Genomic DNA, 13,197 nt, shown 5'->3' with positions numbered 1-13,197 from the left:
GGCCCAAACTAGTCCAAAAAAGAAATGACTTTTTTTAAAATATGGGGAGAGGCTACAGTTGAATTCACTTAAGTAAAATGAAATGAAAAAAACATATGAAAACTATTTAACAATTATGTCCCACCTCCCCTCACTTTCCTGCACATTAAACTTTAACATTCATCATGCCAAAATCAGGAAAGAACCACTGCAGAAATGTAAATGAAATAAGAGAAGCTAATTCCTGGCTTTAGGGAATTCAAGAGGCCATATCTAGAATGACTGATTTTTTTTTAAGATTTTATTTTTAAGTAATCTCTACACCCAATGTGGGGCTTGAACCTACAACTCAAAGATCAAGAGTCCCACACTCCACCAAGTGAGCCATCCAGGCACCCCTAGCATAACTTGATCTTTAATGCTAATTTTTGCCTTGTACTGATTTTATACTCTACAGCCTGCAATTATATCCACTATAGCTAATTCTCAATAAATGTTCTCTCTTACTAGTCTCATTGATGACACACTGAATTTAGCTAAGATCAAGCAAATGTATTATGTTATCCTTATTTAAAATTATATATAATTACATAGCAACAAATAAAAATGAAATAGCTTACTGATGACTGAACATGTCATAAATTTATCTTGAGTCTTTTCTTCAAATTTTTCCTTAGCTTTTTTGGACCACTGCATTGTCTTTACACAGGGTTCAATATAGGCCAGCTTACATTTAATTGCCTGTGTCAAACAAAATTGCACCATTAAGAAAAGGTGAAATTTCTAGTTATTTTAGAATTAAAATTTTATATGTGTACAAAAAAACTCTGAATATATAATCTGAAAATAAATGTGCAAAAGGTATCTATAAAATATTTTATAAATGGCAATAACTAGAGTCAACAGATCATTTGGTAGAATTATTGCACATTCAGACACCAATATAACAAGCATGTACTGAAAAAATTACAGATACTCATTATATACTGTTAAATGAGAAAAGCAGGTTACAGGACTATTTTTCTAATCCTATAATTGCTAAATAGAAGACACATCTTAGAATTAGAATTGTATTTATAAAAACATTCAATAGTTCTGAATGAGTCCTTTTTATTTATATTTTCAAGTTTTTCCTAGTTTACCCATTTTTAAAATGAAAAATATTGTTTAACAATAATTCAAATGCCTAAGTGTAAAATGAGTTAGAAAATAAGCCCCATTAACCTTCTTTATCTCTGAGGCATAAGATTCCAAGAGAAAGATAATTTTTTACTTATTTTTCCAGACTTCTCTTTCTCTTGGACATGTTATATATACTTAAACATAAATGGAATTGCAGTAAAAATACTTCTGAGATTTTCACACAAAATCTATCACCTTCCTACCACATTATACAGGTTTTCAAAATAACATTGAGATCTGGAGACCAGTAAAAACCTATGAAGACAAACATACATACAGATATACATTTATAATTAATGCTTATTTGCTAAGATATACATACATCTTAACAACTTATGGCTGCTATATAGGAAATTACAGTAATGACAGCAACTCTTTTCTATATCCCATGTATCAAATTATTTACAGACAAAAATGTTAGTTAACAGAGCATTTCTATGATAAAAATGATTTCTAAAAATACTGTCACAATTGTGTTAATATTCTGACCCTATGACTCACAATAAGTAGATTACCTTCTCTGGGGGATTTAGAAACTCATCTTTTATTTTACGCATTTCTTTAAGTGTTATTTTTGCAGTATTGCCAAAGTCCACATATTTAACTTCAACTTCACGATGTCCAGGCAATCCTTCAAAAATTATTGAATTAGAGATCATAAACTTGGAAAGAAAACAGAGAGTTATCTAGCAAAATTTAGACGGGACATTCAACTATGTTAGAATACTTTTATGATCAACATATAAACCTAATACTTTTTTAAACATAAAACAATTTCTAATATGTGGACCTAAAAAATATCAACCATAATGCACAGTCATTCAGACTTGAGATATTAACAATTTTAAGATATCCAGAGGACAATCAAAACCAGGATAACAACACAGCTATCAAATGCTAGGTGTTGTGGCCTAAAAATTAAAACTAGGCATTAAGTCTGACTGGATTAGAATCCAGTCAAATTCCATGTGACTCTAAGCAAGCTAATCACTCTTTCTAAAATATTAGTCCGAGCAAGTTCCTTTTTCTCTCCAAGCCTCACTATCTCATTCGTAAAATGGGCATACCAGTAGAATCCAATCTCGTAAGACTTACTTTTTTTGAGGATTCATCTATTTAAAGTAATTTGCAAAGCACCATAGTAAGCATGGACTTACTAAATGTTTACTGTTAGTCAACAAAGGTGACTAAAGCAAAAGATTTAATAATCAAACTAAAGATTCATTCATATGATGATACCTAACTGAAATTAAAAAAAAATTATTTTGGGGAATATTGTGAACAATAAGCAAAGACAGACCTCCGTGTCAATCTAGTCTCTATATTTTACAGGATACCAATGAATCCCCTAAAATGTTCAAACATACAGAAGTCTGAACGAAAACCTATCACACTGACCTTTTTGAAAACACTCAAAATATATGGCTGACTTTAGCCTCTCTTATCATACCTATGTATAATTCTATTAAACTGGTTGCCACCATTTTCAAATTTAAGGAGTAGTACCGTATACATAATTTCAAAAATGGAAAAAATATAGGCATTCTCTGCTCCTTAGCAGAAATGGAAACATATGGAACAACACTGGTATTCAAGAGGACACTTCAAACAACTTAGGCCCTGTGGTAACTGGTATCTGCAGTAACTGAGAAGACACATGTTATTATAAGTATAATAATAAGATGAGGGAATCCCTCCACACTTCCGGAATTCTCACGCTAGAAGGATATTCTTAACTGTACTAGTGCCATTAGATTCTTATTATTCCTCAAGTCTCTGAATGGAGATATAGTTTTAGACAAAACAAACAGGAGATAAAATTGAAAGAACAGGAGATAAGACAGGAGATAAAATTTAAAGACAAGAGATAAAAAGAACACAGGAGAAAAAATTTAAAGAACATTTTTTTTTTTTACCCAAATTATCAATCAGTATGAGAGAGAGGAGACATGAAAGGCCTCAAAAAAATTTTTTTTTAAAGATTTTATTTATTTATTTGAGAGAGAGAGAGAGCACAAGCAGGGGGAGTGGGAGGCAGAGGCAGAAGGAGAAGCAGGCTCCTCACCCAGCAGGGAGCCCGATGTGTGTAACTGGATCCCAGCACCCTGAGGATCATGACCTTAGCATAAGGCAGCTGCCTAATCCACTAATCCACCCAAGCATCCCTGAAAGGTGTCAAAACTTACTTCCATTTATTCTGAGGAAACAATCAGAAGATGCTCCCCCAAAAAACAGGGGAATAAACTGAAGAAGTAAACATAGGATCCATAAAACAAGGGATCCAATACAGGGAGAAAAAAAAAAGTATATTGCAAAATGAAATAAATTCTCTGAATAACAAAAGTGTAATAAGCTTAGAGGACTAGCAGTCCAACTGGAGAAGATAGAAAGGTGTTTTCATGGGGCGCCTGGATGGCTCAGTGGATTAAGCCTCTGCCTTTGGCTCAGGTCATGGTCTCAGAGGTCCTGGGATCCAGCCCTACATCAGCCTCTCTGCTCAGCAGGGAGCCTGCTTCCCTCCTCTCTCTCTGCCTGCCTCTCTGCCTACTTGTGATCCCGCTCTGTCAGATAAATAAAATCTTTAAAAAAAAAAAAAAAGATGTTTTCACCACTAGAAAAAACAAAAAACAAAAACCAACTAACATTACCTGAAAAGTCAAACATGTGGAAAATTGTTTTTAATAATTAGGAAAATGTAGCCATAAATCTTAAGAAAATAAAGTGAAAAAGTGATGCATTAACTTGAAATAGAAATAAATTATTTTTTATGACTTAGTGAAAATATTTATGCAGAATATGGATTAACTAAAATTGTGATAAACTATGGTGACGGGGTGGGGAGGGGATAAAAGAGCTCAAAGAAATCTAAAACTGCTACCTGCCTTAATAAGAACAGACACTTTCTGAGAGTAAAATATCAACAAAGTATTACATATTTAGAAGTAATACCACAGATAAATACCAAAAGAAACAGTTGAAAGAATTTAAAGTATTTTTTAAGTAATCTCTACATTCCACATGAGGCTCAAACTCACAACCCTGAGATTAAGAGTTCCATGCTCTTCCAATTGAGCCAGCCAGGCAACCCTAAAATATTTGCCTTTGAGGAGTACAGTCTAAGTTGTTTAGCACCATTTAACTTTTTAAATAAGGCACACATTAGAAAATAACAACAAAAAAATAAATTAAGGGCTAGTCAAATAAAAATCTAAGGACTTAGAGAGTTACCTCCCAACATTACCACTAGTTTTTTTTTTTTCCCATTTTATTTCTTTTTTTAAAAATTAACATATAATGTATTATTAGCCCCAGGGGTACCAATAGTTTTTTAAAGATAACTGAGCAAAATGGGTAAGATCAAAAAATATCACTTCTATGATTTAATTTGTACCAACTCAAATGGTTTCAGTTTTTAAGCATAACTTTTCCCTGTAGAAATAGTGTGCAATCTCCTACCAGTAACTTTTGCTCGGTACCAAACTCCATCTTCAAATTTAGCTACACAGGCTTGACCTTGAACTGGACAGAGGATTTCCAGATTTTCTCCATCTTCACTTTTATAAAATTCCTCAATTGTTTTTAGTAAAAATAAAAAATCCAGGCTCTCTATCTAAGAAATAAAAGGATTAAAACACTATAGTTTCAAAGAAACAAAATTTAAATGTAGCATGTATTGTAAGTACTGCTTAAAAAATTATTGGGATCAGACAAATCAATTGTTATGTAATTTATATTTGTAATATTTTATTACAGAAGCAGTATATAGAATTAGCAAATATGGACATAACAAAATTTTTTTAAAAATCACATTTCTTCAGGTATCTTAAGTGTATATCCTTCTAGATCCTTTTTTAAAAATTTAAATTCCATTAGCCAACATATAGTACATCATTAGTGCTCATCCCATCACATGCCCTCCTTAATGCCCATCACCCAGTTATTCTACCTCGCTACCCTCCTACCTTTTCACATCCCTCAGTTTGTATCCTATAGTTAAGAGTCTCTCATAGTTTGTCTCCCTGATTTCTTCCCATTCCGTTTTCCCTCCCCTCCCCATGATCCTCTTATATATATAACATATATGCTATTTCTTATATGTCACGAGTAAAACCATATGATAATGGTCTTTCTCCGCTTGACTTATTTCACTTAGCACAGTATCCCCCACTTCCATCCATGTTGAGGCAAATGGTAGGTATTCGTCCTTTCTAAAGGCTGAGTAATAGTCCATTATATATATATGAACCACATCATCTTTATCCATTCATCTGTTGAAGAACACCTCATCTCCTTCCACAGTTTGGCTACTGTGGATTGCTGCTATGAACATCGGGGTGCATGTGCCCCTTCTTTTCACTATAGCTATAAGTAAATTGGAGTAAATACCCAGTAGGGCAATTGCTGGGTCATAGGGTAGCTCTATTTTCAACTTCTTGAGGAACCTCCATACTGTTTTCCAGAGTGGCTGCACCAGCTTGCATTCCCACCAACAGTGTAAGAGGGTTCCCCTTCCTCTACATCTTTGCCAACATTTGTTGTTCCAGACTCCTTTCTTATACACACACAAACTTTCCATATTTTTAAAAACAAAAGTGAGATGTTATCTTACAGTGTGAAATTTGATTACAGTGTGATAATTTGCATTTTCCATCAATTCTCACTTTTCTGTTTAAGTATTCACATTAGTACTTTTTGGCCATGTTTAGATATCCTTAAATGACCCAAACTAGTATCAAATTCAAGACTACACATTATATTTAGTATCTCCATAAATATTTTAGAATCTAGTGTAGTCCTTTTTTTTTTCTTTTAATGACTAGGTCTTGCTGAAGAAAGCCTGCTATTTTTCTGTAGAATGCTCCATCTTCTGGATTTATGTGGTTACATCCTCATACTATTATTTAGCTTGTTCCTCCATTAAGTGAGGTCTGTCTCCTGAAATTTCCCCAAAGCCAGAAGTTCTACCTATAGGTTTGGTGGATTCAAGCCTTTTTTGGCCAGAATACATCTTAAGTATATGTAGGTTGCAATATACCAAAAGATAAAACATTACTGACTCAGTAATAACATGCTAAGATTCACCTACAGACTGGGGTGATGATTCTGATCCCTCTATTGTACAGTTATGTAATTCATTTAATAATACTTTGGCATTATATGAATGTTCAGTTTCCCATCAACCTTCCATCTCATGATTTTAAAGTGAATTGATCATTCTTTAAATCAGTAATTTCAGTAGGGTTTATAAAATGACTACATTGAGTAAACTAGAGATTTCTCTTATTAATAAGGCTATTTTGTTATTTAAGTTCTTAAAGTTCCTATAGTATCTAAAACATAGTTCCCCCACTAAAAAAAAAAAAAAACAAACTCAAAATACCAAGGATAAATGTCTGTTTACCTCTCCAAATACCAATTCTTAAGGTTAAAAATATTTTAAAATCTATGTCAAATAGCAAAAAATGAAGATTTCCTCTTTTCTAAGTATTATAATGCAAATGGAAATTTTGTGAATCTGTCTTTTCTTATTTCATTTAAATTACTTCAAAAACCTTCAATTTTTTTTAACTTATTTCTAAGTAGGTTTCATTCATATTCTTCCATCCAAAGTGAACAGTGAAAAAGTGCACAGAGGAGTGACATCAGCAAAATAGTAGACTAAGATGCTCTAAGCTCTTGTTCCCCCATAGAAACAATGGGGAAAAAAGAGGGGGGGAGGGGAGAAAAGCCTTATGAACTTTGTCAGAACTATGAAAAAGTCAAAGGTTTATAGCAACCAAGCAAACGCCCAATCAAGCTTCTGGCATTCAAATAAATCTCTGTCACAAGCTAAAGGAATAGATACTTCAGTGATCACATGCAAGGAATAGTCTTTGAAAAAATCGTTTGAAATAGTCTCAAAACTAACCAACCACTGTAGTCTTCAACAATAAGAAAATCCAGCAAATCCTAGGAAGGTGGGGAATCTTATTTTCAAAGTCACCACATTCTAATAGTCAAATGTCCAATTTTCAACAAAAAATCAGAAGAAATACAAAGAAAAAAGATAACATGGCTCATTCATGGGAACAAAACAGAAACCACCCTCAAAGAAGCCCAGATAAAGGACATACTAAACAAAAACTTCAGAACAACTGTCTTAAATATGTTCAAAGAAGAAAGGAACACATGGATAAAGAACTAAAGAAGAAAGGAACACAGGGATAAAGAACTAGAGGAAACCAGGAAAATAATAAAGAACCAAGATGAAAATACCAGCAAAGAGAAATTATAAAAAGGAATCAAACAAATTCTGGAGCTGAAAAGTATAATAACTGAAGTGAAAAATACACCAGAGGGATTCAACAGCATATCTGAAACAAGCATAAGAAAGGATCAGTGGGAAAAAGTGTAAAGGGAAGAGAGGCTAAAGGACTTGAACAGAGGCCAAGGGCACCATTATACATATTAATATATACATTATGGGAATTCCAGAAGGAAAAAGGAACAGAAAGATTATCTGAAGACATAATGGCTGAAAACGTCCCAAATTTGATGGACATGAATCAATGTTATGGGTTGACTTGTATCTCCAGGATATGTTGGAGTCACAACCTGAGAATGTGACCTTATTTGGAGACAGAGTATTAACAGATAATCAAGTTAAAATGAGGTCATTAGGATAGGGCTTTTTTTTTTTTTTTTTTTAAGATTTTATATATTTATCTGACAGAGATCACAAATAGGCAGAGAGGCAGGCGGGGGGTGGCGGGGGTGGGGGGAAGTAGGCTCCCTGCCCAGTAGAGAGCCCAATGTGGGGCTCGATCCCAGGACCCTGGGATCATGACCTGAGCTGAAGGCAGAGGCTTTAACCCACTGAGCCACCCAGGTGCCCCAGGATAGGCCTTAATAAAATATGATTGATGTTATTAAAAGGGAAAGATTTGGTACAGAGGCAAACAGAGGAGAATCCATGAGAAGATCAAGACAGAGATTAAGGTGATGCAGCAGAAGTCACAGACCACCAAAATTTCCAACTAAGCATCAGAAAGTAGGATAAAGGAATGGAATAATTTATCATTCACAACCCTAAGAAGGAACATACCCTACTGACACCTTGATCTCACACTTCAAAATTCCAGAACTATGGGACTATAAATTTATGTTCTTTAAGCAACCTTATCTGTGTAACTTTGTTATTGCAGCCCTAGGAAATGAATACAGATTTTGGTTTTGAGAAGTAGGGTGTTGCTGTAACAAATACCTAAAATGTGGGTGTGATTTTGGAATTAGGTAATGAAGTGCTTGAATGAAAAAGTCCAGACTGTCTTGAAAAGAATTCTGGTAGAAATATGAATGTTAAAGGTGCTTCTGGTAAGATCTCAGACAGAAATGAGGAACATGCTATTGGAAACTGGAAGAAAGGAAATCCTTGATATAAAGTGGTAGAGAACTTGGTTGAATTGTGTTCTGTTGGACAGAAAGTAGAACATTAATATATAGCTGAAGAGACCTCTAAGCAAAATGTTGAATGTGCAGTTTGGTTTCTCCTTGTTGTTTATGAAAAAACACGAGAAGAGACAAAGAACTGCTAAACATAAAGAAACCAGAACTTGAAGTATTTTAAAAATTCTCAGTCTATCCATATTGTAAACAATAAGAATGGATACATAAGAGAGGACACCAAGGATGTGGCTAGACACTGCTGAAGAGATTACGGGCAAGTGACTTGTGGATCCAATCAGTCAATTCAGTAGAAACACTACCAGCTTGAACTTAAGGGGACAGAGACAGGAAGAAGGAAGGCTGCTGGATTTGTGTGATGTTTTAGGCAGGAAGTGAGCTGACCAGGCTATCAGCCCTAAACATGTGTTATCTTTCAAGAAAAAGGAATAATGACCCCAAAGGTGGTTCAGGGGCTGTCTTGTCTGCCAATGCCACCAGAAGCCCAGAGGGCACAGCCTGAGAGGCAGGACAGTCTCATCCTCTGTTCCAGGACGTTCAGCCTCCTGGGTTCCAGAGCATGAGGACAACACCTCAGTTCCAATAAGTGAGGTGGTGGGGGCAAAACTACCACCCTAGCAGAACTGGAGGGTGGAGCATCCAGCCAATTAAGTAGATTCTTCTTTTTTTTTAAGATTTTATTTATTTGACAGAGATCACAAGTAGGCAGAGAGGCAGAGAGAGAGAAGAGGAAGCAGGCTCCCTGCTGAGCAGAGAGCCCGATGCGGGGCTTGATCCCAGGTCCATGAGATCATGACCCGAGCCAACGGCAGAGGCTTTAACCCACTGAGCCACCCAGGTGCCCCAGTGAAGTAGATTCTCAAGTCATAAGAATCTAATAGAATTTGTCCTGCTAGGCTTTAGATTTGTCTGGTCTCACATATTCAGAGATAGAGAAGAATTTTGCTCCAGCTTGAGTGATACCTAAGTCTTAACCTGTACTTGAATTAGACTATGAGATGTGAGACTTTTATTTGATGATATTTATATATAAGATTTTGGACTCAGAAGCGATACTGTAATGACTGGAATGGGGTGGATATATTTTGAATGTGGGAAGTACATGAATTTTTTTTTTCTAATTTCAGTGAATTTAGCATAATGAAAATGTCTGTAGATATTAGAGACATCATTACTAAAGAACTTATTTGTGTAGGTCTTTGAATGATCATCTAGCACCCTTTTATTACAAGGCATGTCTATGGTAGTGGGCTCCCTCTGCCTTCGTTTATCTGTGAATGTCTAAATTTACCTCTTATTTTGAAAGAACATTTTGTTATACACAGAATTCAAACATGACAGTTTTTTCTCTTAGTACATTGAATACAGTCTTATACTATCTTTTGGGATGTTAATTTCTGCTAAGAAATTAATATTTTTCAGATTCATTTGTACATGATGAATTTGGTTTTTGTTGATGCTTTCAAGATTTCCTTTTTGGGGTGCCTGGGTGGCTCAGTGGGTTAAACCGCTGCCTTTGGCTCAGGTCATGATCTCAGGGTCCTGGGATCAAGTCCCGTATCGGGCTCTCTGCTCAGCAGGAAGCCTGCTTCCCTCTCTCTCTGCCTGCCTCTCTGTCTACTTATGATCTCTCTCTGTCAAGTAAATAAATAAAACCTTTAAAAAAAAAAGATTTCCTTTTGACTTGCAGTAGTTTAGTTAGATGTGTCTTTGTGTATATTTTCTTGGCTTTATATTACTTGGAGTCCACGGAGTTTCTTGATTCGTGGATCATATCCTTATTGAAATATGAGGAAGTTTTGGCTGCTACTGCTTTATTTATTTTTTTAAATTTATTTCTTTTCAGCGTAACAGTATTCATTGTTTTTGCACCAAACCCAGTGCTCCATGCAATCTGTGCCCTCTCTAATACCCACCACCTGGTTCCCACAACCTCCCACCCCTGCCCCTTCAAAACCCTTAGATTGTTTTTCAGAGTCCAAAGTCTCTCATGGTTCATCTCCCCATCCAATTTCCCTCAAGTCCCTTCTCCTCTCCATCTCCCCTTGTCCTCCATGTTATTTGTTATGCTCCACAAATAAGTGAAACCATATGATAATTGACTCTCTCTGCTTGACTTATTTCACTCAGCATAATCTCTTCCAGTCCCGTCCATGTTGCTTCAAAAGTTGGGTATTCATCCTTTCTGATGGAGGCATAATACTCCATAGTGTATATGGACCACATCTTCCTTATCCATTCGTCTATTGAAGGGCATCTTGGTTCTTTTCACAGTTTGGCGACCGTGGCCATTGCTGCTATAAACATTGGGGTACAGATGGCCCTTCTTTTCACTACATCAGTACATGAATTTCTGATAGAGTAGGAGTAGATTGCTTTACACACTGTGTCCTTCCCAAAACATATGTTGGAGTTCTAACCACAGAGTATCTCAGAGTGTAACCTTATTTGAAATTAGGGTTTACAGATGTTATTAAGGTAAAAGAAAATCTTGGGCAGGACTAAGACTTTATTCAATAGGACTGGTGTCCTTATTAAAAAACTGAGATAAACAAGTAGATAAAATGCCAGGTGAGGAAAGCAGAAGAGACTGTGGTGATGAAACAGACATCAACAAATGGTAAAGATTGCCAGCATACCATCTACCACCAAAATCTAGAGGAGACACATGGAATATATTTTACCTCTAAGATCTCAGAAGGAATGAACCCTGCCAAAACCTCGATTTTAGACTTCTAGACTAGTCATCACTGTCCAACCATAAAGTTTTGTTGTTTAAGCTATCCAATTTAGGGTACCTTGTTACAATGGCCCTAAGAAGCTAATACACTCAACAAAACCCTAAGTAGGATAAACCTAAAGAAACACATTCAAATACATTATAATCAAACAATAAAGACAAAGGAAGAATCTTGAAAACAGCAAAAGAGAAGCAACTTGTCCTGTATGAGGGATCATCAAGATTACTTGCTGATTTCTTCTAAGAAAACTTTGAGGACAGAAGACAACAGGGAGATATATTTAAAGTGCTGAAAAAAAAACATATCAACTGAGAATTACAGATCCAGCAAAACTATCCTTCAAAGATGAGGGAGAAATTAAGCCATTCATAGAGAAACAAGAGGTGAGGGTGTTCATTGTCCCTAAAAGGAGTCCTTAAAGTAGAACTAAAAGGATCATAGAGTGTAACTTTATAGTCACATGAAGATATGAAGATCTGTGGTTCAGGTAAACACAAGGACAAATATGAAAGCCAGTATTATTTTAATTTTGGTTTGTAACTCCACTTTTATTTCTTTATCTTTTTAAAAATTTTTTTAAGATTTTACTTATTTATTTGACAGACAGAGATCATAAGTAGGCAGAGAGGCAGGCAGAGAGAGAGGGGGAGAAGCAGGCTTCCTGCTGAGCAGAGAGCCCGATGCAGGGCTTGATCCCAGGACCTTGGGATCATGACCTGAGCCAAAGGCAGAGGCTTTAACCCACTGAGCTACCCAGGCGCCCCAACTCCACTTTTATTTCTATTTATTTTTATAGGATAATAGCTATTTCTACAGGATTTAAAAGATAAATGCAGAAAATTATAAATCTATGTTACTGAGCATACAATGTATAAAGATTAATTTGTGACATCAATAATATAAGAGGGGAATGAAGCTTCACAGGATTTTTTTGTATAATTAAAAGTTGATATAAATTTATATTAATTGTTACAACTTTAGGATATAGATAATCCCTATGGTAATGATAAAAAGATTTATATATACACAAAAGGAAATAAGGTAATCAAAAGACGAAACTACAATATTTGCACACCCATGTTCCCTGCAGCATTATTCACAATAGTCAAGAGGTAGAAGCAAACCAAATGTCCACTGATGGATGAATGGACTAATAAAATTTGAAATATACATACAACGGAATAATAACCTTAAAGAAGGAAATCTTCTTGAACAATATGAATGAACCTTGAGGGCATTATGCTAATGAAGTAAGCCAGTCACACAAAGACAAACACTGTATGATTCCATTTATATGAAGTATCAAAATAGTGAAATTCATAGAATTATGGTTGTCAGTAGTTAGGGGTGGGCAAAATGGAGAGTGACTGTTCAAGAGCTGTAAAGTTTCAGTTCTACAAGATGAAAAGTTCTACAGATCTGCTGCACAACAATGTGAGTATAGTTAACACTACTGAACTGTACATTCAAAAATTTAAACTGTTAGATGGTAAATTTTGTTATTTTTTATGACAATGTCTTTCAAAAATATTAAAAAATGACATTACAAAAAAAAACGCAAACAAAAAGAGGGAATTAATAGAAGAAATGAGACAAAAAAGCTATAAGATACATAGAAAATAACAAAATGGTGGAAGCCTTTCTGATTAATAGGTACTTTATTTTTATTTTACTTTTTTAAAAGATTTATTCATTTGAGAGAGATACAGAGTACAAGCAGGGGGAGCAGCAGGCAGAGGAAGGAGAAACAGGCTCCCTGCTGAGCAAGGAGCAGCCTGATGTAAGGCTGATCCCAGGGTCCAGGAATCATGACCTGAGCTGAAGGCAGATGCCTAACTGACTGAGCTACCCA

General features: G+C 35.3%; 1 protein-coding gene across 1 annotated transcript in view; it reads right to left on the bottom strand.

Moving 5' to 3' along the window:
• RNF17 (ring finger protein 17) overlaps positions 1 to 13,197 on the bottom strand; it is a 133,202-nt gene that overhangs the window by 54,113 nt on the left and 65,892 nt on the right. The window contains exons 16-19 of the mRNA XM_032838269.1: positions 4,618 to 4,771; positions 1,677 to 1,792; positions 600 to 720; positions 135 to 138 (exon numbers count right to left, since the gene is read on the bottom strand). Coding sequence (XP_032694160.1) covers positions 135 to 138; positions 600 to 720; positions 1,677 to 1,792; positions 4,618 to 4,771 — 395 coding nt within the window. The remainder of the gene's footprint in view (positions 1 to 134; positions 139 to 599; positions 721 to 1,676; positions 1,793 to 4,617; positions 4,772 to 13,197) is intronic.

Source organism: Lontra canadensis, unplaced genomic scaffold, assembly GCF_010015895.1.
Source record: "Lontra canadensis isolate GAN:19392208 unplaced genomic scaffold, GSC_riverotter_1.0 scaffold103, whole genome shotgun sequence".
NCBI classification, from domain to species: Eukaryota; Metazoa; Chordata; class Mammalia; order Carnivora; family Mustelidae; genus Lontra; species Lontra canadensis.
This window is presented reverse-complemented; position numbering and strand designations above follow the sequence as displayed.